General features: G+C 48.0%; 1 protein-coding gene across 2 annotated transcripts; it reads left to right on the top strand.

Moving 5' to 3' along the window:
• Positions 1-5,279: 5,279 nt before the first annotated feature.
• Positions 5,280-20,907, top strand: HAGH (hydroxyacylglutathione hydrolase). Of its 2 annotated transcripts, none has more exons than XM_073558426.1 (10): positions 5,280-5,380; positions 11,241-11,428; positions 11,947-12,011; positions 12,887-13,004; positions 13,114-13,222; positions 13,337-13,440; positions 13,522-13,623; positions 16,091-16,170; positions 16,474-16,558; positions 20,643-20,907. In XM_073558426.1, exons 2-10 carry the CDS (start codon positions 11,324-11,326, stop codon positions 20,661-20,663), a joined length of 789 nt encoding a protein of 262 aa, XP_073414527.1. In that variant the 5' UTR covers positions 5,280-5,380; positions 11,241-11,323; the 3' UTR covers positions 20,664-20,907. The 2 variants fall into 2 exon arrangements, with proteins under 2 accessions (XP_073414527.1, XP_073414526.1); XM_073558425.1 differs by having other exon boundaries at positions 5,380-5,517.
• The last annotated feature ends 4,673 nt before the right edge of the window (positions 20,908-25,580 follow it).

Genomic DNA, 25,580 nt, shown 5'->3' with positions numbered 1-25,580 from the left:
CCTGCATGCAGACAGACCCCATGCTAGAACCCCTGCATGCAGACAGACCCCATACTAGAGCCCCTGCATGCAGACAGAACCCAAAACCAGAACCCCTTCATGCAGACAGACTCGACTAGATCCCCTGCATGCAGACAGAACCAGAACCCCTGCATGCAGACAGACCCCAGACTAGAACCCCTGCATGCAGACAGACCTGACTAGAATCCCTGCATGCAGACCCCAGACTAGAACCCCTGCATGCAGACAGAACCCAAAAGCAGAACCCCTGCATGCAGACAGACAGAACCCAAAAGCAGAACCCCTGCATGCAGACAGACCCCAGACTAGAACCCCTGCATGCACAGAACCCAAAAGCAGAACCCCTGCATGCAGACAGAACACAAAACCAGCACCCCTGCATGCAGACAGAACCCAAAAGCAGAACCCCTGCATGCAGACAGACCCCAGACTAGAACCCCTGCATGCAGACAGACCCCAGACTAGATCCCCGGCATGCAGACAGACCCCAGACTAGAGCCCCGGCATGCAGACAGACCCCAGACTAGAACCCCTGCATGCAGACAGACCCCAGACTAGAACCCCTGCATGCAGACAGACCCCATGCTAGAACCCCTGCATGCAGACAGACCCCATGCTAGAACCCCTGCATGCAGACAGACCCCATACTAGAGCCCCTGCATGCAGACAGAACCCAAAACCAGAACCCCTTCATGCAGACAGACCCGACTAGATCCCCTGCATGCAGACAGAACCAGAACCCCTGCATGCAGACAGACCCCAGACTAGAATCCCTGCATGCAGACCCCAGACTAGAACCCCTGCATGCAGACAGAACCCAAAAGCAGAACCCCTGCATGCAGACAGACAGAACCCAAAAGCAGAACCCCTGCATGCAGACAGACCCCAGACTAGAACCCCTGCATGCACAGAACCCAAAAGCAGAACCCCTGCATGCAGACAGAACACAAAACCAGCACCCCTGCATGCAGACAGAACCCAAAAGCAGAACCCCTGCATGCAGACAGACCCCAGACTAGAACCCCTGCATGCAGACAGACCCCAGACTAGATCCCCGGCATGCAGACAGACCCCAGACTAGAGCCCCGGCATGCAGACAGACCCCAGACTAGAACCCCTGCATGCAGACAGACCCCATGCTAGAACCCCTGCATGCAGACAGACCCCATGCTAGAACCCCTGCATGCAGACAGACCCCATACTAGAGCCCCTGCATGCAGACAGAACCCAAAACCAGAACCCCTTCATGCAGACAGACCCGACTAGATCCCCTGCATGCAGACAGAACCAGAACCCCTGCATGCAGACAGACCCCAGACTAGAACCCCTGCATGCAGACAGACCTGACTAGAACCCCTGCATGCAGACCCCAGACTAGAACCCCTGCATGCAGACAGAACCCAAAAGTAGAACCCCTGCATGCAGACAGACAGAACCCAAAAGCAGAACCCCTGCATGCAGACAGACCCCAGACTAGAACCCCTGCATGCACAGAACCCAAAAGCAGAACCCCTGCATGCAGACAGAACACAAAACCAGCACCCCTGCATGCAGACAGAACCCAAAAGCAGAACCCCTGCATGCAGACAGACCCCAGACTAGAACCCCTGCATGCAGACAGACCCCAGACTAGATCCCCGGCATGCAGACAGACCCCAGACTAGAGCCCCGGCATGCAGACAGACCCCAGACTAGAGCCCCGGCATGCAGACAGACCCCAGACTAGAGCCCCGGCATGCAGACAGACCCCAGACTAGAGCCCCTGCATGCAGACTCCAGACTAGAGCCCCTGCATGCAGACAGACCCCAGACTAGAACCCCTGCATGCAGACAGACCTGACTAGAACCGCTGCATGCAGATAGACCTGGCTAGAACCCCTGCATGCAGACCCCAGACTAGAACCCCTGCATGCAGACAGAACCCAAAAGCAGAACCCCTGCATGCAGACAGAACCCAAAAGCAGAACCCCTGCATGCAGACAGACCCCAGACTAGAACCCCTGCATGCACAGAACCCAAAAGCAGAACCCCTGCATGCAGACAGAACACAAAACCAGCACCCCTGCATGCAGACAGAACCCAAAAGCAGAACCCCTGCATGCAGACAGACCCCAGACTAGAACCCCTGCATGCAGACAGACCCCAGACTAGAACCCCTGCATGCAGACAGACCCCAGACTAGAACCCCTACATGCAGACAGACCCCAGACTAGAACCCCTGCATGCAGACAGACCCCAGACTAGAGCCCCTGCATGCAGACAGACCCCAGACTAGAACCCCTGCATGCAGACAGACTCCAGACTAGAGCCCCGGCATGCAGACAGACCCCAGACTAGAGCCCCTGCATGCAGACAGACTCCAGACTAGAACCCCTGCATGCAGACAGACCCCAGACTAGAACCCCTGCATGCAGACAGACCCCAGACTAGAACCCCTGCATGCAGACAGACCCCAGACTAGAATCCCTACATGCAGACAGACCCCATACTAGAGCCCCTGCATGCAGACAGACCCCATACTAGAGCCCCTGCATGCAGACAGACCCCATACTAGAGCCCCTGCATGCAGACAGACTCCAGACTAGAACCCCTGCATGCAAACAGACCCCAGACTAGAACCCCTGCATGCAGACAGAACACAAAACCAGCACCCCTGCATGCAGACAGAACCCAAAAGCAGAACCCCTGCATGCAGACAGACCCCAGACTAGAACCCCTGCATGCAGACAGACCCCAGACTAGAGCCCCGGCATGCAGACAGACCCCAGACTAGAGCCCCGGCATGCAGACAGACCCCAGACTAGAGCCCCGGCATGCAGACCCCAGACTAGAGCCCCGGCATGCAGACAGACCCCAGACTAGAGCCCCGGCATGCAGACAGACCCCAGACTAGAGCCCCGGCATGCAGACAGAACCCCAAACCAGAACCCCTGCATGCAGACAGACCCCAGACTAGAACCCCTGCATGCAGACAGACCCCAGACTAGAACCCCTGCATGCAGACAGACCCCAGACTAGAACCCCTGCATGCAGACAGACCCCATGCTAGAACCCCTGCATGCAGACAGACCCCATGCTAGAACCCCTGCATGCAGACAGACTCCAGACTAGAACCCCTGCATGCAAACAGACCCCAGACTAGAACCCCTGCATGCAGACAGAACACAAAACCAGCACCCCTGCATGCAGACAGAACCCAAAAGCAGAACCCCTGCATGCAGACAGACCCCAGACTAGAACCCCTGCATGCAGACAGACCCCAGACTAGAGCCCCTGCATGCAGACAGAACCCCAAACCAGAACCCCTGCATGCAGACAGACCCCAGACTAGAACCCCTGCATGCAGACAGACCCCAGACTAGATCCCCGGCATGCAGACAGACCCCAGACTAGAGCCCCTGCATGCAGACAGAACCCCAAACCAGAACCCCTGCATGCAGACAGACCCCAGACTAGAACCCCTGCATGCAGACAGACCCCAGACTAGAACCCCTGCATGCAGACAGACCCCAGACTAGAACCCCTGCATGCAGACAGACCCCAGACTAGAACCCCTGCATGCAGACAGACCCCAGACTAGAACCCCTGCATGCAGACAGACCCCATGCTAGAACCCCTGCATGCAGACAGACCCCATGCTAGAACCCCTGCATGCAGACAGACTCCAGACTAGAACCCCTGCATGCAAACAGACCCCAGACTAGAACCCCTGCATGCAGACAGAACACAAAACCAGCACCCCTGCATGCAGACAGAACCCAAAAGCAGAACCCCTGCATGCAGACAGAACCCAGACTAGAACCCCTGCATGCAGACAGACCCCAGACTAGAGCCCCTGCATGCAGACAGACCCCAGACTAGAGCCCCTGCATGCAGACAGACCCCAGACTAGAACCCCTGCATGCAGACAGACCCCAGACTAGAGCCCCGGCATGCAGACAGACCCCAGACTAGAGCCCCTGCATGCAGACAGACCCCAGACTAGAGCCCCTGCATGCAGACAGACCCCAGACTAGAGCCCCTGCATGCAGACAGACCCCAGACTAGAGCCCCTGCATGCAGACAGACCCCAGACCAAGCCCTCTATATACAGACAGAGCACAGACCCTTCTTTATACAGATTTAGCCACTCATTTCTGTGCTCCGCTGTTTTCGGTGCTCAGGAGCAGAGGGTGGGTTGCATTTTGGCATCCGGGAGATTTGCCACCTCCTCCAGGAGTCGGGGCGATCACTCCATCATGCAGTGCACCCATTAGTGGCAGCACCATACCTCTCGTCTATCAGTCCAGCCATAAGGAGGGTGGTTGTGGATCTGGTGTCAGCAGAGGGCGCTGCTTATCCCTCCTCCCTGCCACACTACTGAAATACTCAGCATGTCTCAGTAGTGCAGCCTCAGGCTCTGGGCCTGTAACTTCAACGGCTTATAGCTCAGCCTAGAAGAAAATTACTCATAAACCGTTTTCATATTCTTAAAGCGCCTGTACCAGAGAATGCTGGGAGTTGTAGTTTCGCAAAACTTACAGAAGTTCGGTTGTTATATTCTAACCATATACCACACAGACCACTCCTTCCAGCAGTCTGGTAGCTGACATTTAATTGAGTGAAGGGGGGTAAAAAAATAAAATAGCAGCCACAGACTAAGTCCCAGAATGCTTTGCAGTTGTGCCTGGTCTACGTAAAGTGTAATTCCCAATAGGTCCACTAGAGGAAGCTCATTGACACCCCATAAACATTCTATAGCATCTACAACCAATCATGTGACATCACCAACGACCCTTCCCACCACTGCCCAATAATAGGACGCCCAAAATACTGGTCAGAGTGCAAATATGGTGGTGCCCGCGGGTCTCTCCTCCCCCTTTGCCTTTCCCAGACGTGGCCTCTGGACTTTGGTCGCTCTATCCTGGGTAACACACAGGTATACTGCCACTTTGACAGCTGAAAAGGCAAAGAGAACGCTGATTGGTTCCCACAGGATCGACCCCCTCGACTTTTATTGGTTCGTTGTGCCCAACCCGTAACGAACCATCCGTCATCTTTACTAAGGGCAGTTCCCCCTTTTCCCACTATAACAAGTATTCGTTGTTGTGATGTGGCCCTCGCTCACGTGCCAGTCCAGCGTTATAATGGCGCCTCTTATGTACAGAAAATAACGCTACTACTTTTGAGGGCATTTTCCATCAACATCAATGGCTGCCGGCTCATCCTTGACTACTGTTTTTCAATTGGTCAGTGATTTGTCAGTATCCGTTCACGATTGGCTGCTCTGTTTTGGACGTGCTTGCGTCACACGTTGGTTGGCGGCGTCGGCTGGTTGGCGTCGCGCCGTGCTGAGCGCTGATTGGCTGGCTGTCAGCAGGTAATGGTGCGCGGCCCTGCCCTGCAGTGGGTGAGCTGTGCGGCCAGCCAGCCCCCTCAGCAGGATGGTGTTTGGGTGCAGGAGGAGGCTGTGGTGCGCACTGTCCTTCCTGGGAGCTGCGGCTGGCTGCAGAGTGGGTATGTGGGCACAGAGAGGGCAGCACGCCCAGCCTGTGCTTAGAATCTATGGAGAGAATTGTGGTGTGAGTTGTGGTCCTGTCCTGTGCCTGGGGGGATGTGTCTACTCACTGACAGCAAGCAGTGGTATTGCACATAGTGAGAGGTTGATAACTTTAGATAGTTGTCACATGACCATAACGAATAAAGGGGGTATAAAGTGGCCGAAAAGGAGGTCGGGATAGTCGGCCATATTACTGCCGCTCTGCTGCGCGCCTGCGGTACATAATGGTCCCTGTATGGGTGTATCCAAGACCTCCGGGCAGTGCGACGGGGTCACAGGCTCCGTCCTACCCAAGACCTCCGGGCAGTGCGACGGGATCACAGGCTCCGTCCTACCCAAGACCTCCGGGCAGTGCGACGGGGTCACAGGCTCCGTCCTACCCAAGACCTCCGGGCAGTGCGACGGGATCACAGGCTCCGTCCTACCCAAGACCTCCGGGCAGTGCGACGGGGTCACAGGCTCCGTCCTACCCAAGACCTCCGGGCAGTGCGACGGGGTCACAGGCTCCGTCCTACCCAAGACCTCCGGGCAGTGCGACGGGGTCACAGGCTCCGTCCTACCCAAGACCTCCGGGCAGTGCGACGGGATCACAGGCTCCGTCCTACCCAAGACCTCCGAGCAGAGCGACGGGGTCACAGGCTCCGTCCTACCCAAGACCTCCGGGCAGTGCGACGGGGTCACAGGCTCCGTCCTACCCAAGACCTCCGGGCAGTGCGACGGGGTCACAGGCTCCGTCCTACCCAAGACCTCCGGGCAGTGCGACGGGGTCACAGGCTCCGTCCTACCCAAGACCTCCGGGCAGTGCGACGGGGTCACAGGCTCCGTCCTACCCAAGACCTCCGGGCAGTGCGACGGGGTCACAGGCTCCGTCCTACCCAAGACCTCCGGGCAGTGCGACGGGGTCACAGGCTCCGTCCTACCCAAGACCTCCGGGCAGTGCGACGGGGTCACAGGCTCCGTCCTACCCAAGACCTCCGGGCAGTGCGACGGGGTCACAGGCTCCGTCCTACCCAAGACCTCCGGGCAGTGCGACGGGGTCACAGGCTCCGTCCTACCCAAGACCTCCGGGCAGTGCGACGGGGTCACAGGCTCCGTCCTACCCAAGACCTCCGGGCAGTGCGACGGGGTCACAGGCTCCGTCCTACATAGCTGACAAGTTAATTTCCCCTTTAAAAGTAGAAAACATAAATTCGGGCCTGTATGCGCTTAAAATCGGTGGAAAACTCCCCTTTCTGCCCCCCCCTCCCCCCTCCCCCCTCACCCCTCCCCCCTCACCCCTCACCCCTCCCCCCTCACGCGGATCCAGTGTGGCTCAGGAAGTGATGCCTGCTCCATTCTCAAATCAAAGGAGTGCTGCTGGGAAACAAAAGTCCCACCTGCCCGCAATCTGCAAGAACCACTTAGAGCTGAGCAGTGAGGGCGCAACCTATGCAGAGTGCAGCACCAGAGACAAGGTTATCATTGGCTACAGCACTCTGCATAGGCAGTAACAGATATGCCAGAAGCCGAGCAGCTAATGAATGGAAGCTGTATTGAACAACGAGCCCTGCAGTGCCCTATATGTGTCCATTTTCCTGTGTCGCTATATATGTGCCCTTATATCCATGTTGCCCTATATGTGCCCATTTTTCTGTTTAGCAATATATGTTCCCATATTTCCGTGTCTCCCTATGTATGCCATTTTTTCAGTGTCTTCCTATATGTGCCCATTTTCACTTGTTGCCCTGTATGTGCCCATTTTCTGGTGTTGCCCTGTATGTGCCCATTATCTCTTTTTCATAATTTTCCCTCTTTTATCACCATATTTGTGCCTATTTTTCTATGTTGCCTTGCAAGTGCGCATTTCCCACGTCCATTGGTTCCCAGCTTTGGAGGCTGCACTTCTGTGAATGTGTGTCGCTGCTGATATGACACGCGGGGACCTGCGGCTGCTGACATCACCACGAGCACCGTGTGCGGCACATTCATCAAACTGATTTCGCCCGAACTCTGAACTAAAAATGTTTGAACTATTGCAGAATTTTTGTGAAACTTGTTGAAAGTTGCATGAAAAGTTTGCTACTTATGGAGTTTATAAAAGGTCTCAGCCAGGTTCACCAACTTTTTGAAAAGTGAGTAAGGATTAGCCAAGATGGACTCGCTGAGAGCGGAAAACAGACTCCTCATCTTTGCCACTAAAGAAACAGTCTTACCTGCAGTCCTATGTAAAATAGGAGCAGTGTAGTAATATCATAGCATTCATTTACTGCGGGACCTGATAGGTGCCAGATTACCGGGCAGCCGTCGAAAAAATATGTAAAAATAAAAAATAAAAATTTAATGGTAGAAAACGTTCGAAAAACAACAGAAATAATGCAAGTGTAAGAAAAATGTGCTGGTTTATGTTATCTCATGTTGGTTCCTTTTACATTGTGAATTTCCTGCTGTAATGCAAGTGTAAGAAAAATGTGCTGGTTTATGTTATCTCATGTTGGTTCCTTTTACATTGTGAATTTCCTGCTGGGATAATATTTCTGTGCTGGTAAAAGTGCCGGACTATCAAATACTGGTTTCAAATGCCAGATTAAAAGATTGCCATAGCACATCTCCATAGTAAACAGCAAACTCGGCACTGCTACATCTGTGCATGTTTGTGTGTGTTTGGGCACAGAATCCAGTGAAGCCGAGCTGTCATCATGACATGGCATTTTCTTCTACAAACAGCCACGCAACCTTTGAGCCGGCGCCGTCACCCTATAAACGTTCTAGTTTTACAACTCGGTTTTTCAGTTTGTCAATAGTTTTGGGAAAGAAGAAAATTATTTACATTCCAAGGCTAAAAAATCTGCCATAACCTAAAACTTCTCGTAGCTGAGGTTTCGTTACAATTGAATCCTGTCTAGCCACCTAAACAGTCAGGGATCCAGCTGATACATCGTCCCTTACTATGATAGGAAAATTATCCATTTTCCTGTGTTCCTATATACAGTCATATGTAAAAGTTTGGGCACCCCTATTAATGTTAACCTTTTTTCTTTATAACAATTTTGGTTTTTGCAACAGCTATTTCAGTCTCATATCTAATAACTGATGGACTCAGTTATATTTCTGGATTCAAATGAGGTTTATTCTACTAACAGAAAATGTGCAATCTGCATTTAAACAAAATTTGACCAGTGCAAAAGTATGGGCACCCTTATCATTTTCTTGATTTGAACACTCCCAACTATTTTTTACGGACTTCCTGAAGCACTAAATTGGTTTTGTAACCTCATTGAGCTTTGAACTTCATAGCCAGGTGTATCAAATCATGAGAAAAGGTATTTAAAGTGGCCACTTGCAAGTAGTTCTCCTATTTGATTCTCCTATGAAGAGTTTCATCATGGGCTCCTCAAAACAACTCTCAAATGATCTGAAAACAAAGATTATTCAACATAGCTTTTCAGGGGAAGGATACAAAAAGTTTTCTCAGAGATTTAACCTGTCAGTTTCCACTGTGAGGAACATAGTAAGGAAATGGAAGAACACAGGTACAGTTCTTGTTAAGCCCAGAAGTGGCAGGCCAAGAAAAATATCAGAAAGGCAGAGAAGAAGAATGGTGAGAACAGTCAAGGACAATCCACAGACCACCTCCAAAGACCTGCAGCCTCATCTTGCTGCAGATGGTGTCACTGTGCATCGGTCAACAATACAGCGCATGCATAACGCCTTTTTGTATGACCAAACAACTCAATCTTTGTTTCATCAGTCCACAGGACCTTCTTCCAAAATGTAACTGGCTTGTCCAAATGTGCTTTTGCATACCTCAGGCGACTCTGTTTGTGGCGTGCTTGCAGAAACAGCTTCTTTCGCATCACTCTCCCATACAGCTTCTCCTTGTGCAAAGTGCGCTGTATTGTTGACCGATGCACAGTGACACCATCTGCAGCAAGATGATGCTGCAGGTCTTTGGAGGTGGTCTGTGGATTGTCCTTGACTGTTCTCACCATTCTTCTTCTCTGCCTTTCTGATATTTTTCTTGGCCTGCCACTTCTGGGCTTAACAAGAACTGTACCTGTGTTCTTCCATTTCCTTACTATGTTCCTCACAGTGGAAACTGACAGGTTAAATCTCTGAGACAACTTTTTGTATCCTTCCCCTGAAAAGCTATGTTGAATAATCTTTGTTTTCAGATCATTTGAGTTGTTTTGAGGAGCCCATGATGCCACTCTTCATAGGAGAATCTAATAGGAGAACTACTTGCAAGTGGCCACCTTAAATACCTTTTCTCATGATTTGATACACCTGGCTATGAAGTTCAAAGCTCAATGAGGTTACAAAACCAATTTAGTGCTTCAGGAAGTCAGTAAAAAGTAGTTAGGAGTGTTCAAATCAAGAAAATGATAAGGGTGCCCATACTTTTGCACCGGTCAAATTTTGTTTAAATGCAGATTGCACATTTTCTGTTAGTAGAATAAACCTCATTTGAATCCAGAAATATAACTGAGTCCATCAGTTATTAGATATATGAAACTGAAATAGCTGTTGCAAAAACCAAAATTGTTATAAAGAAAAAAGGTTAACATTAACAGGGGTGCCCAAACTTTTACATATGACTGTATGTGCCCATTTTCTATATTGCTATATTTGTTCCCATTTTCCTGTGTTGCCATATACGTGCTCATCTTCATCTTCCTATTTCTCATATATGTGCCCATTTTCCTATTTCCAATATGTGTCACCATATATGGGCTCATTTTCCTTTGTCACATGTGTGTGCTCATTTTCCTCTGTCACCATGTGTCCATTTTCTTATTTCCCATATATGTGTCCATTTTCTTATTTCCCATATATGTGCCCATTTTTCTATTTCCCATATATGTGCCCATTTTCCTGTTATGTATCTGCCAATTTTCCTATTTTCCATATATGTGCCCATCTTGCTTTGTCTCCATGTATGTCACCCTGTCACACACAGCTCCTCTCGAGGTCTCTGCTCTATTGGCCATTCAGACGTGATCTGGTACCAGCGACCCAGCGTATATTTCTTATTGGCAACCTATGTGCACTGTACAACCGCTCCAATTTGTAACGGGTGGAATAAAAATTCCCCGATCTGCCTATCGCAGCGTGTCCCACTGGTTGGATGCCCACCAATAACTAAGTTATCACTTGTTCCATGGATAGGTGATAACTTGTTTTAACGGGACAACCCCCTTTAAGTGGGAGAAGTAAGCTACTTCCTGCTTCATTATGATCCTCATTATAAGGAGGAGCCGCTGTGTGTCCGGATGACCGAAAAAGCAGCTCTGTGAGAGCTACCAGGGCCGACAATAACAAGGGGGAAAGCAGTCAGCTGAGCATTTCAGTGACTATTGGGGTCTCAGCACCTGGCCCCTCTCAGATCAAAACCTTTGACTTATTACTACGACACAAAAAGGTTTTCTAATTTTGGCTAGTAATATGTGTACAGACCCTTGAACACCTGGATATACACCTGTCTATGGTGGACATCATCACTGACCCCGATGTAAACTCGTTCCATCAGCCAAAGCAGAGAAAAGGAAAAATGTGCTGACATCATGGATGAAATCCACTGGTCACTGCCCCATCTGTGCGGAGGGCTCACACGTGGGCGCGCTGGATTATTCCATTAAGTCTCTGTTTCTGCTGAATTAGGATTATAATCACAGGTCCTTCTCTTCTTCTCCTCACCATCCAGGCTTTGCTCGGTTGGGAACCAGCAGCATCAACAAGGCACAGGAGTCTGATTTCCGAAAAACCAAACTGGTTGATCAGAAAATCATGAAGATTGAGCTCCTTCCAGCCCTCACGGACAACTATATGTACCTCCTGATTGACGAGGAGACCAAGGAGGCTGCCATTGTGGACCCTGTGCAGCCACAAAAGGTAAGGAGTGGGGTTTACCCATAGACAGACCAGAGCCGTCACCCTCAGATGCTGTATATACTGCAGTGATCAGTAAAGAAGGAAGTAGCTAACTTCTCCTTCTTCGGACATTATACAGCAGTACTGAGCAGTGCACCTGTAAATCCAGCTTTTGGAGTGAGAGAACACTTACTAAAAAGGAGCAGCACAGGTCTGTGTGTCCCTTTGTTCGTTCCTCTCCTCACACCACCAAAGATGTCAATAGGCAGGTGTAATCTGACTCCTCAGTGAGCTGTCAGTCTGTCTTGTCTTGACCAAGATTGATTTGAGCTTTTTTTCAAACTGAATGATGAGTTCAGGAGGCAAGGGAAGGAGGAGAAGTGTCTGATAAGTGGAGACAGAATCATTATAATCAATATTAAAATCCATCCTGCAAATCAAAGCGATTTTGGCCTCTTTGCTTGCGCACCATGGCTATGGTTGTTTTTGTAAGTCAAAGACATGCAAATCTAATTAAGATTTCTTTGTTCCTTTTATAGGTCGTTGACGCAGTGAAGAAACACGGCGTGAACCTCACATCGGTCCTCACTACGCACCATCACTGGTAGAGTGTTGCTCAGTGTACTGGTCTGATTACCTCAGCACAGGGCTGTATCTTTAAGGGGTGCATACACCACCGGCCGACATATGAAGAACATGAGAGATTGTTGTCTCATGCAGTACACAACCAGAACTTGCCACAAATTCCTGCAGCTCCTTTAATGTTGTTGTAGGGCTCTTGGCAGTCTCCTCTTTTTCTTGTCTTTTTAGCCATTTAGTTCTTGGTAATGTCACTGTTATGCCAAATTTCAGCCACTTTTTGATGATGTCTTCACAGTGATCCATGGTAGATCTGATGCGTTGGACATTTGTTGTGCCCATCTCCTGATTTGAAAACTTTCAAAAATGAAATCCCTTTGCTGTGTTGTCAGCTGTTGACATACCAGGGAGTTTGATGAAAAATGCAACTAAATCCTAGATGAGCTAAACTTTCTATTGGTTTAATCACAGTTACTGTAAATGATGGCGGCCGATCACTGACTACTATCTAACATGAGTGTAAATGTGATTGGCCATTTCTGAGCACTGCCACTTCCACAATTATAAGAGGGTGTTTGCATTTTATTTTCCCCCTCAAAATGATTTCAGTTCTTTTCTCACCGGATTTCTTCAGATTTTTGGAGACATTTAAAGGTGGAAAAAAGTTTTGAAATGATTCTTCTTAGTATGATTTTTTTTTTTTTTATATATATATGTATGTATATATATATATATATATATATATATACACACATGATAAAAACCTGCCTTTTTAACAGGGGCGTGTAGACTTTTTAGATTCACTGTATGGAGCAGGGTGGAAATACAGAGTTCATCTAATATACAGTAATAATTCTAGAAGATCTTAACACACATTTGTCATATATTGTATGTCCACAGGGACCATGCCGGAGGAAATGAGAAACTTGTCAAAATGGTTTCTGGGTTAAAAGTCTACGGAGGAGACAGCAGGGTTGGAGCGTTGACCCAGACGGTGTCCCATCTCTCGACGTTTCAGGTGAGGTCGTTCTTGACCAAGTTCTCCATACTCTGCCCCGTGCACTCTTGTCTGTATACTCTGCTCCGTCCTCTGCTCTATGTAATTATTCCTTCTTGTATGTCATCAGGTGGGGTCTCTTCACGTAAAGTGTCTTTACACCCCGTGTCACACTTCTGGGCATATCTGCTACTACGTGACGAAGCCTAACAGCTCCGAGCCTCCTGCTGTATTTACAGGTGGGCATTTAGGAAGAGGGGCTCGGTGGGCCTGCGCTTAATATACCGTCCATAGGTCCTGTGTCCATATCTCTGACTTCTCTAATTTTCACTTCCCCATCACTCTTCTCCTAGGAGACACTCTCTTTGTGGCTGGTTGTGGGAAATTCTTTGAAGGGACGGCAGAGGAGATGTACCAGGCGCTGATCGAAATATTGGGGCGTCTTCCTCCAGAAACCGTAATGACTCATTTGATGTTATTTTTCTAGAACTGGTAGAACTTTCTTCCATGATGGATATATTATCTCCCCCTTTTCTAGAGAGTCTACTGTGGACACGAATATACAATCAACAACCTGAAGTTTGCGCGTCACGTGGAGCCCAACAATGAGTGCATCAAGCAGAAGCTCGCCTGGGCCAAAGTAAGGAGGACGGAGATTTCTAGCCCTTACTGACCACTGGAGTGTTATGGCCTCCTTATTTGTAGTAAACTTAGCATGCGTCCGTTCTTTCACGTAAAACCTATATAATCTTCTTATTCCCACACAACAAGATAAAACTGCTTTGGGTGCATAAACCAGCTAGTATGTCCAGGAACTGTCCCAATTATCACCCTGTAAGTTGCCATCCACTCCTTTTTAAGTGGGTGGTTCCTCTTCAGCAAAATTCTGCCAGCACTATAGGAGCTGGAATGTCCTTTCACTTCCCAGCATGCGTTACTTCTGCCACTATCCAATAACTTGCCTGTCCTTAACTGAAAGCCCACCTTCCTGTTATGCCTATTTGACAGAGGAGAGTAGGAGCAGAGAGAAAAGACCCTCTCCAACTTCTTATAAAGTGACAAAGGCCAGCCCCACCTTCTTGTAGACAAAACCACCCTTGCTTCCTGTGTAGCGACCAAGACCCGCCCGCGCTGGCTGTGTAGCGACCAAGACCCGCCCGCGCTGGCTGTGTAGCGACCAGTATTCCCCTTGTTGGCTGTAGAGCGACCAAGACCCGCCCGCACTGGCTGTAGAGCGACGAGTCTTCCCCTTGTTGGCTGTAGAGTGACCAAGACCAGCCCCCGCTGGCTGTGTAGCGACCAAGACCCGCCTGCGCTGGCTGTGTAGCGACCAAGACCCGCCCGTGCTGGCTGTGTAGCGACCAGTATTCCCCTTGTTGGCTGTAGAGCGACCAAGACCCGCCCGCACTGGCTGTAGAGCGACGAGTATTCCCCTTGTTGGCTGTAGAGTGACCAAGACCAGCCCCCCGCTGGCTTTAGAGCAACCAAGTCCCGCTCCCACTAGCTGTAGGGCGACCAAGACCCCCCCCTTGCTGGCTGTAGAGCGACCAAGACCCCCCCCCCATGCTGGCCATAGCAAAGGGGAACACACGTCACTCTATGGCCAGCATGGGGGGGGGGGTCTTGGTCGCTCTACAGCCAGCAAGGGGGGGGTCTTGGTCGCCCTACAGCCAGCAAGGGGAGTCTTGGTCCCTCTACAGCCAGCAAGGGGAGTCTTGGTCCCTCTACAGCCAGCAAGGGGAGTCTTGGTCCCTCTACAGCCAGCAAGGGGAGTCTTGGTCCCTCTACAGCCAGCAAGGGGAGTCTTGGTCCCTCTACAGCCAGCAAGGGGAGTCTTGGTCCCTCTACAGATAGCAAAGGGGAACACACGTCACTCTATCTGTAGAGGGACCAAGACTCCCCTTGCTATCTGTAGAGGGACCAAGACTCCCCTTGCTGGCTGTAGAGGGACCAAGACTCCCCTTGCTGGCTGTAGAGGGACCAAGACTCCCCTTGCTGGCTGTAGAGGGACCAAGACTCCCCTTGCTGGCTGTAGAGGGACCAAGACTCCCCTTGCTGGCTGTAGAGGGACCAAGACTCCCCTTGCTGGCTGTAGAGGGACCAAGACTCCCCTTGCTGGCTGTAGAGGGACCAAGACTCCCCTTGCTGGCTGTAGAGGGACCAAGACTCCCCTTGCTGGCTGTAGAGGGACCAAGACTCCCCTTGCTGGCTGTAGAGGGACCAAGACTCCCCTTGCTGGCTGTAGAGGGACCAAGACTCCCCTTGCTGGCTGTAGAGGGACCAAGACTCCCCTTGCTATCTGTAGAGGGACCAAGACTCCCCTTGCTGGCTGTAGAGGGACCAAGACTCCCCTTGCTGGCTGTAGAGGGACCAAGACTCCCCTTGCTGGCTGTAGAGGGACCAAGACTCCCCTTGCTGGCTGTAGAGGGACCAAGACTCCCCTTGCTGGCTGTAGAGGGACCAAGACTCCCCTTGCTGGCTGTAGAGGGACCAAGACTCCCCTTGCTGGCTGTAGAGGGACCAAGACTCCCCTAGCTGGCTGTAGAGGGACCAAGACTCCCCTAGCTGGCTGTAGAGCTACCAAGACCTTCCCCCGCTGGTTGTAGAGTGACCCACCCCTGCTTTATTTAATTTGTTTCTATGTCTCTGATTCTATGATTGGATTACACTTCATTGACAACATGCAGTGGACAGAAACTTTTAAGGAAGGCAGAACCCTAATGTGGTCACATAGTGACCTCAACACAATAATCCTCAAATGTCTAAACCTGCTGGGACCTCATGTGTGACCATGAGATGTTAATTGGGCTTCCAGCCCTTAGACATACATGGTAGGAAGTAGTAATGTAAGGGATGGTAGGTACCGAGTCTCCCTCATTGCTCCCACCCTGCCTAAAGGTAAACTTAAGACAGACTGGTTACTACAGGCTCATAACCTGACAACCCTGAAAAAAAATATATAGAGAGGGCGAGTATGAGCTCAGTGATGGTTACGCCCTGTGCTACACATTCTGGAAATGATCTGTCATATGTAGCAGCAGGTTGTCAGAATAGTTGTCAGGATGACTACTCCTCTCTATAAGAACCTGGGTTATTTTACCTTTCAGGAGACTTACAATAATGGAGAACCCACCATCCCCTCCACTCTGTCTGAAGAGTTCACATTTAACCCTTTCATGAGGGTCAGGTAAGCGAAAATGGATATTGCAGCAGAACTAAAACGCTGTGTTTCAAAACTCCAAACCCTCTGCACTGGCATAGATATGATAGAATTCTGCCTACCTGCGGTCACCACTAGAGGGAGCTCACTGCATAATTTGCAGACATCTAACTCCATAAGCTCCCTCTAGTGGTGGATGCAGGAAGCATGAGTTTTACGATTCCAGTTTTTGTCTATTTGCAGAGGATTTGGAGCTAGTCCAAATTTTTTTTTTTTTTTTTTTACTATACACTGGTCTCCTGATTGGATTTTCTGTCCCCCCCCTCACAGGGAGAAGTCAGTGCAGCAGCACGCAGGGGCAGACAACCCCGTCTCTGCAATGGCCGCCATCCGCAAAGAGAAAGACAATTTTAAGGTGCCAAAAGACTGAATCCCTCTCGGCAGCTCAATCTTCCAGATCGCTTTTTTTTTGTTTTGTTTTGTTTGATTATCACAGGTCTGACACCCAATTACTTCACTTTGTCCTGTCCGACCATCTCCCATAATTTTGCTTTCTCCAAAAAAAATGAACTTTCCGAGTACAAGTGAAAGTGCAAAAAGGATGTTGTGTGAGCGTGCAGGGTCCGGGCAGCGAGAGCAACTGACTTATAGATCTCCAAAAGCCAGCGAAGAATATGACCCTGTTCACACTGGCATCACAAAAGGCGCTGGATTCAATCTGCAGGGGTTTTACTGTGTTTTGCGTTGCCCCCCCCCCCCGTGAGAACAGTCTAAAAAAAATTTGTCAAGGCGTTTTATTTATTTAGGTCATGATATGGGATTGCTGTGTCAGACATTTAGAAGTCCCAGGTTCTTAGAATCGCCTGAATTGAGTCCGGTTTCATGGCCGCGGTCAGACTAGTACGTGTAATGGCCCCCCAAAAGATTCTCCTGTAAGAAAGAGGGGTCACGGAGGGGGTCACTCCAGGCTGCTTCTATAAAGTACATTCTACCTTAAAGGGGTTGTCCTACAATATTATCACCTATCCTCCATATAGGAGAGAAATGTGTATATATAATCATTTGGGGTCCGAGTGCTGGAAACTTAACCAATCGACTTGGGGGGTCCTAGAATGCCTTGTGTGAATGGAGCAGTAGTGAGCTTGTGATTATTGATCAGTGGGGGTTACTGCTGCTGTAACCCGCACCAGTCATCAGAACATACTCCAACCACGCTCCATTCATTCCCTATGGGGCTCCACTCAATTTTTTCCAGCAGCTCCATAGAGAATTATCGGAGGGGCACTCAGACTTGCGCACTGCCGCTAGTGCCGCTTCAGAGATACAAAATTCCCCATTCTGCCAATTAGACTCCCATTGATCTCTAAACAATCACCTATTCTGCGATAAGTAATAACTGGTTTTCTCCGGACAACCCCTTTAAGGTCTTGGTCCACTTTGGATATCCCTGTTCTTAGAAGGGTATATAATGATAACCACACCAGTAATGCGAGAATCTAACAAGTCTAATTTCACCACAGCTCCCCCGCAGGGGAAAAAAAAGTATTACAGGATTCCCAGTGATATCAGTTGACTGTCCGTGTAATATGTGGAAATGTCGGGTCCAACAGATCAACAGACGTTCGGCTCTCCACCATAATAAACACAGATTTTCCTAATAGGGTACTCGATTTGTAGGTTTACTAAAATGGACAACCCCTTTACATGGGTGATTTAGTGCGTGCTGTTTCTTCCACTTGGCATCGTTATAAGGGCGTATGAGGGTAATGATGGTGCAGTGGCGGCATGTGTCATTCACTGGTCTGACTCACACGGCCCGGGCTATAAGACGTCTTAAAGTCACACAACATAGGATTGCAGCCATTGATAATAATGGTGGTCGCAATTCCTGCAGAGCTGGATCCGACAACTTTGCCGTTCCTAGTTTTTGATTCCTCGTTCTCACCAGCAGCGGCTTCCATGTATGATTTGCTTCTTTCCTAGAATATACAGATGTCCCAAGGGGAGGGTGCTATGAATTGGACCCCCACCTCCAAGCCTGGATAATCACTACCGGCCCACGTTGCACTTTTGTTGCCCGTTTTTATGGAACGTGCGCTCTTCAGAAATGCAGAATGTGTTCCATTTGTTGCAATAATCACTTGTGTATATAACGTGATAAAGACAGAATATATATATATATTTATCTCTATTAATGTACCAGACTGCACCAAGGAGGGAAGCGCATCACTACATAAGCAAATATTGAGGGTGTGCAGACTTTTGCAACAATTGGCGTTATCTAAAAAGAAGCTTCTTTGCTAAAAAGCCTTAAAAACCTCCTACGATTTTGTGCCTTCAGATCCTGTGCAGACTAATGTCTCCATGGTTACAGACTATAAACAAATCCCGTGTAGTCTGATCCTGCAGTCACCTGTCACTGCCGCCCGATTGCGGTTACCAGCGACAACAGGGTCTGTTTGTAGTCTGTTAGTGTGGCAACATAGAGGTCTGCATAGGGGCTGCAGACCGAAAACGGAAGGAGATTGTAAATCAAGACTGGTTGGCTATTACTTTTCATTCTGGATTCACTGGACTGAAGGAATCCGTTTGCCACCTGTTCTCGAAGAGATTGTTTGTTTCATAGCTAAAACCACTGGACGAACGCTGTAGTAGGGGGTGTAGACTTCATAATGGGGGTCTCTCACTAAAGCGTTGAAAGAAATAGAGTATCGCTCTCTCTGCATCTATTACCTGGTCGCTCATTTATGTTATTGGGCACATGTAATACCACATTCCACCAGCAGTGGTCACTGTGGCACTGAGAGGCTGCACGGAGGATTGTCAGCGATCACTGCTGATCGAGTTTGATTGGGAGACCCCTGGCATCAACTTGAGTCCAGGTTGCTGCTATATGTAATGATCTGCTTTCCAGCATAATAAGGGTTAATTCAGTCGTGGTCTGTTTTAGACGATGCTGTGTAATAACATTGTAAAGTACCTTCTGCAATAAATCACACATCAGTGACTCATGGAGTATCTAAGTGTATCCTGTGTGATACTATCTGCTGAGCCGTGTATCTATCCCTATCCTGTGTGATACTGACTGCTGAGCCGTGTATCTAATCCTATCCTGTGTGATACTGTCTGCTCAGCCGTGTATCTAATCCTATCCTGTGTGATACTGACTGCTGATCTGTGTATCTAATCCTATCCTGTGTGATACTGACTGCTGAGCAGTGTATCTAATCCTGTCCTGTGTGATACTGACTGCTGAGCTGTGTATCTAATCCTATCCTGTGTGATACTGACTGCTGATCTGTGTATCTAATCCTATCCTGTGTGATACTAACTGCTGAGCAGTGTATCTAATCCTCTCCTGTGTGATACTGTCTGCTGAGCTGTGTATCTAATCCTATCCTGTGTGATACTGTCTGCTGAGCAGTGTATCTAATCCTATCCTGTGTGATACTGTCTGCTGAGCAGTGTATCTAATCCTGTCCTGTGTGATACTGACTGCTGAGCTGTGTATCTAATCCTGTCCTGTGTGATACTGACTGCTGATCTGTGTATCTAATCCTATCCTGTGTGATACTAACTGCTGAGCAGTGTATCTAATCCTCTCCTGTGTGATACTGTCTGCTGAGCTGTGTATCTAATCCTATCCTGTGTGATACTGTCTGCTGAGCAGTGTATCTAATCCTATCCTGTGTGATACTGTCTGCTGAGCAGTGTATCTAATCCTGTCCTGTGTGATACTGACTGCTGAGCAGTGTATCTAATCCTCTCCTGTGTGATACTGACTGCTGAGCAGTGTATCTAATCCTCTCCTGTGTGATACTGTCTGCTGAGCCGTGTATCTAATCCTATCCTGTGTGATACGAACTGCTGATCTGTGTATCTAATCCTATCCTGTGTGATACTGTCTGCTGAGCAGTGTATCTAATCCTGTCCTGTGATACTGACTGCTGAGCCGTGTATCTAATCCTATTCTCTGTGATAATGACTGTTGAGCCGTGTATCTAATCCCATCATGTGTGGTACTGTCTGCTGAGCCGTGTATCTATTCCTGTTCTGAGTGATACTGTCTGCTGAGCCGTGTATCTAATCCTATCCTGTGATACAGTTTATTGCTGGTGTATCTAAGCCTGCCTTCTACGATGCAGTCTGCTGAGTCGATGTATCTAAGCCTGTGTGTAATTCTTCCAGTAGAATGAGTTGTAAAGCTTTCTGTGTATCTAAGCCCAACATGTGGGTTTCCCTCTTTCCACAGTATCTACATTCACTGTAAACTTCCAGTCTCTCCTCAAGTCTGACATGGCTGATAACAGCGAGCAATAGATTACTGTCAGCTCCACAACAAATGGGGAGCTGGAAGGGATCAGGTTTGGGGTGACATGTGATCATTTTGGTGTCTGACTTCCACTTCCGCCCTCATTTCGGTAATGGCTCTCCAATCAGCAAATCTTTTCTTCCTTTTTAATGGTGCGGCCTCTTTAACAATGAACCACGTTTTACAGAGCTCTTCATCCCGGCTGTAGCTGAAGGACACCGAGGGTACTGGAAAAAACCAAAATCTTCCCGAAGAAACCCAAATCCGTGCACTATGAGGACAAAGAAAGGGAAGAGAGAGAGCCGCTGTGACACGAGGGTGCAGATATAGAGACCCCTGAAGGAGAAATGAAGCGTTTTTAGACAAGACCCCTCATCCAGAGCTCCACATCCTCTTCCTGGAGACATCGCTGCGACTCTACATATATAATAAATATGTTGTAATTACAAAAAGCTTTTTTTAAAGAAGGATCATATTTTTGAAATTGCTCTTTCAGCATTTCACCACTAGGTGGCAGGCTATGATCAGCATTGCACTGAACGTGGGGAGAAAGAATAAATCAAGATAATAATACAGGCGGTAACTCAGGATCAGCAATGTAATGTATGTACACAGTGACTGTACCAGCAGAATAGTGAGTGCAGCTCTGGAGTATAATACAGGATGTAACTCAGGATCAGTAATGTATGTACACAGTGACTGCACCAGCAGAATAGTGAGTGCAGCTCTGGGGAATAATACAGGATGTAACTCAGGATCAGTAATGTAATGTATGTACACAGTGACTGCACCAGCAGAATAGTGAGTGCAGCTCTGGAGTATAATACAGGATGTAACTCAGGATCAGTAATGTATGTACACAGTGACTGCACCAGCAGAATAGTGAGTGCAGCTCTGGAGTATAATACAGGATGTAACTCAGGATCAGTAATGTAATGTATGTACACAGTGACTGCACCAGCAGACTAGTGAGTGCAGCTCTGGGATATAATACAGGATGTAACTCAGGATCAGTAATGTAATGTATGTACACAGTGACTGCACCAGCAGACTAGTGAGTGCAGCTCTGGGATATAATACAGGATGTAACTCAGGATCAGTAATGTATGTACACAGTGACTGCACCAGCAGACTAGTGAGTGCAGCTCTGGGGTATAATACAGGATGTAACTCAGGATCAGTAATGTATGTACACAGTGACTGCACCAGCAGAATAGTGAGTGCAGCTCTGGGGTATAATACAGGATGTAACTCAGGATCAGTAATGTAATGTATGTACACAGTGACTGCACCAGCAGAATAGTGAGAGCAGCTCTGGAGTATAATACAGGATGTAACTCAGGATCAGTAATGTAATGTATGTACACAGTGACTGCACCAGCAGAATAGTGAGTGCAGCTCTGGGGTATAATACAGGATGTAACTCAGGATCAGTAATGTAATGTATGTACACAGTGACTGCACCAGCAGAATAGTGAGAGCAGCTCTGGAGTATAATACAGGATGTAACTCAGGATCAGTAATGTAATGTATGTACACAGTGACTGCATCAGCAGAATAGTGAGTGCAGCTCTGGAGTATAATACAGGACGTAACTCAGGATCAGTAATGTAATGTATGCACACAGTGACTGCACCAGCAGAATAGTGAGTGCAGCTCTGGAGTATAATACAGGATGTAACTCAGGATCAGTAATGTATGTACACAGTGACTGCACCAGCAGAATAGTGAGTGCCGCTCTGGAGTATAATACAGGATGTAACTCAGGATATGTAATGTATGTACACAGTGACTGGACCAGCAGAATAGGGAGTGCAGCTCTGGGGTATAATACAGGATGTAACTCAGGATCAGTAATGTATGTACACAGTGACTGCACCAGCAGAATAGTGAGTGCAGCTCTGGGGTATAATACATTACTGATCCTGAGTTACATCCTGTATTATACCCCAGAGCTGCACTCACTATTCTGCTGGTCCAGTCACTGTGTACATACATTACATATCCTGAGTTACATCCTGTATTATACTCCAGAGCGGCACTCACTATTCTGCTGGTGCAGTCACTGTGTACATACATTACTGATCCTGAGTTACATCCTGTATTATACTCCTGAGCGGCACTCACTATTCTGCTGGTCCAGTCACTGTGTACATACATTACTGATCCTGAGTTACATCCTGTATGTACACAGTGACTGCACCAGCAGAATAGTGAGTGCCGCTCTGGAGTATAATACAGGATGTAACTCAGGATATGTAATGTATGTACACAGTGACTGGACCAGCAGAATAGGGAGTGCAGCTCTGGGGTATAATACAGGATGTAACTCAGGATCAGTAATGTATGTACACAGTGACTGCACCAGCGGAATAGTGAGTGCAGCTCTGGAGTATAATACAGGATGTAACTCAGGATATGTAATGTATGTACACAGTGACTGGACCAGCAGAATAGGGAGTGCAGCTCTGGGGTATAATACAGGATGTAACTCAGGATCAGTAATGTATGTACACAGTGACTGCACCAGCAGAATAGTGAGTGCAGCTCTGGAGTATAATACAGGATGTAACTCAGGATATGTAATGTATGTACACAGTGACTGGACCAGCAGAATAGGGAGAGCAGCTCTGGGGTATAATACAGGATGTAACTCAGGATCAGTAATGTATGTACACAGTGACTGCACCAGCAGAATAGTGAGTGCAGCTCTGGGGTATAATACAGGATGTAACTCAGGATATGTAATGTATGTACACAGTGACTGGACCAGCAGAATAGGGAGTGCAGCTCTGGAGTATAATACAGGATGTAACTCAGGATCAGTAATGTATGTACACAGTGACTGCACCAGCAGAATAGTGAGTGCAGCTCTGGGGTATAATACAGGATGTAACTCAGGATCAGTAATGTATGAACACAGTGACTGCACCAGCAGAATAGTGAGTGCCGCTCTGGAGTATAATACAGGATGTAACTCAGGATATGTAATGTATGTACACAGTGACTGCACCAGCAGAATAGTGAGTGCAGCTCTGGGGTATAATACAGGATGTAACTCTGGATCAGTAATGTAATATATGTACACAGTGACTGCACCAGCAGAATAGTGAGTGCAGCTCTGGGGTATAATACAGGATGTAACTCAGGATCAGAAATGTAATATATGCACACAGTGACTGCACCAGCAGAATAGTGAGTGCAGCTCTGGAGTATAATACAGGATGTAACTCAGGATCAGTAATGTATGTACACAGTGACTGCACCAGCAGAATAGTGAGTGCAGCTCTGGAGTATAATACAGGATGTAACTCAGGATCAGTATTGTAATGTATGTACACAGTGACTGCCCCAGCAGAATAGTGAGTGCAGCTCTGGGGTATAATACAGGATGTAACTCAGGATCAGTAATGTAATGTATGTACACAGTGACTGTACCAGCAGAATAGGGAGTGCAGCTCTGGGGTATAATACAGGATGTAACTCAGGATCAGTAATGTATGTACACAGTGACTGCACCAGCAGAATAGTGAGTGCAGCTCTGGAGTATAATACAGGATGTAACTCAGGATCAGTAATGTAATGGATGTACACAGTGACTGCACCAGCAGAATAGTGAGTGCAGCTCTGGAGTATAATACAGGATGTAACTCAGGATCAGTAATGTAATGGATGTACACAGTGACTGGACCAGCAGAATAGTGAGTGCAGCTCTGGGGTATAATACAGGATGTAACTCAGGATCAGTAATGTATGTATACAGTGACTGCTCCAGCAGAATAGTGAGTGCAGCTCTGGAGTATAATACAGGATGCAACTCAGGATCAGTAATGTAATGTATCCACATAGTGACTGCACCAGCAGAATAGTGAGTGCAGCTCTGGGGTATAATACAGGATGCAACTCAGGATCAGTAATGTAATGTATCCACACAGTGACTGGACCAGCAGAATAGGGAGTGCAGCTCTGGGGTATAATACAGGATGTAACTCAGGATCAGTAATGTAATGTATGTACACAGTGACTGCACCAGCAGAATAGTGAGTGCAGCTCTGGAGTATAATACAGGATGTAACTCAGGATCAGTAATGTATGTACACAGTGACTGCACCAGCAGAATAGTGAGTGCCGCTCTGGAGTATAATACAGGATGTAACTCAGGATATGTAATGTATGTACACAGTGACTGGACCAGCAGAATAGGGAGTGCAGCTCTGGGGTATAATACAGGATGTAACTCAGGATCAGTAATGTAATGTATGTACACAGTGACTGCACCAGCAGAATAGTGAGTGCAGCTCTGGGGTATAATACAGGATGTAACTCAGGATCAGTAATGTATGTACACAGTGACTGCACCAGCAGAATAGTGAGTGCCGCTCTGGAGTATAATACAGGATGTAACTCAGGATATGTAATGTATGCACACAGTGACTGGACCAGCAGAATAGGGAGTGCAGCTCTGGGGTATAATACAGGATGTAACTCAGGATCAGTAATGTAATGTATGTACACAGTGACTGCACCAGCAGAATAGTGAGTGCAGCTCTGGGGTATAATACAGGATGTAACTCAGGATCAGTAATGTATAAACACAGTGACTGCACCAGCAGAATAGTGAGTGCCGCTCTGGAGTATAATACAGGATGTAACTCAGGATATGTAATGTATGTACACAGTGACTGCACCAGCAGAATAGTGAGTGCAGCTCTGGGGTATAATACAGGATGTAACTCTGGATCAGTAATGTAATATATGTACACAGTGACTGCACCAGCAGAATAGTGAGTGCAGATCTGGGGTATAATACAGGATGTAACTCAGGATCAGAAATATAATATATGCACACAGTGACTGCACCAGCAGAATAGTGAGTGCAGCTCTGGAGTATAATACAGGATGTAACTCAGGATCAGTAATGTATGTACACAGTGACTGCACCAGCAGAATAGTGAGTGCCGCTCTGGAGTATAATACAGGATGTAACTCAGGATATGTAATGTATGCACACAGTGACTGGACCAGCAGAATAGGGAGTGCAGCTCTGGGGTATAATACAGGATGTAACTCAGGATCAGTAATGTAATGTATGTACACAGTGACTGCACCAGCAGAATAGTGAGTG

Source organism: Dendrobates tinctorius, unplaced genomic scaffold (assembly GCF_039654945.1).
Source record: "Dendrobates tinctorius isolate UK_male_01 unplaced genomic scaffold, ASM3965494v1 ptg000257l, whole genome shotgun sequence".
NCBI classification, from domain to species: Eukaryota; Metazoa; Chordata; class Amphibia; order Anura; family Dendrobatidae; genus Dendrobates; species Dendrobates tinctorius.
Note: the sequence above shows the minus strand (reverse complement) of the source record. Positions and strands in the feature narration are given on the sequence as shown.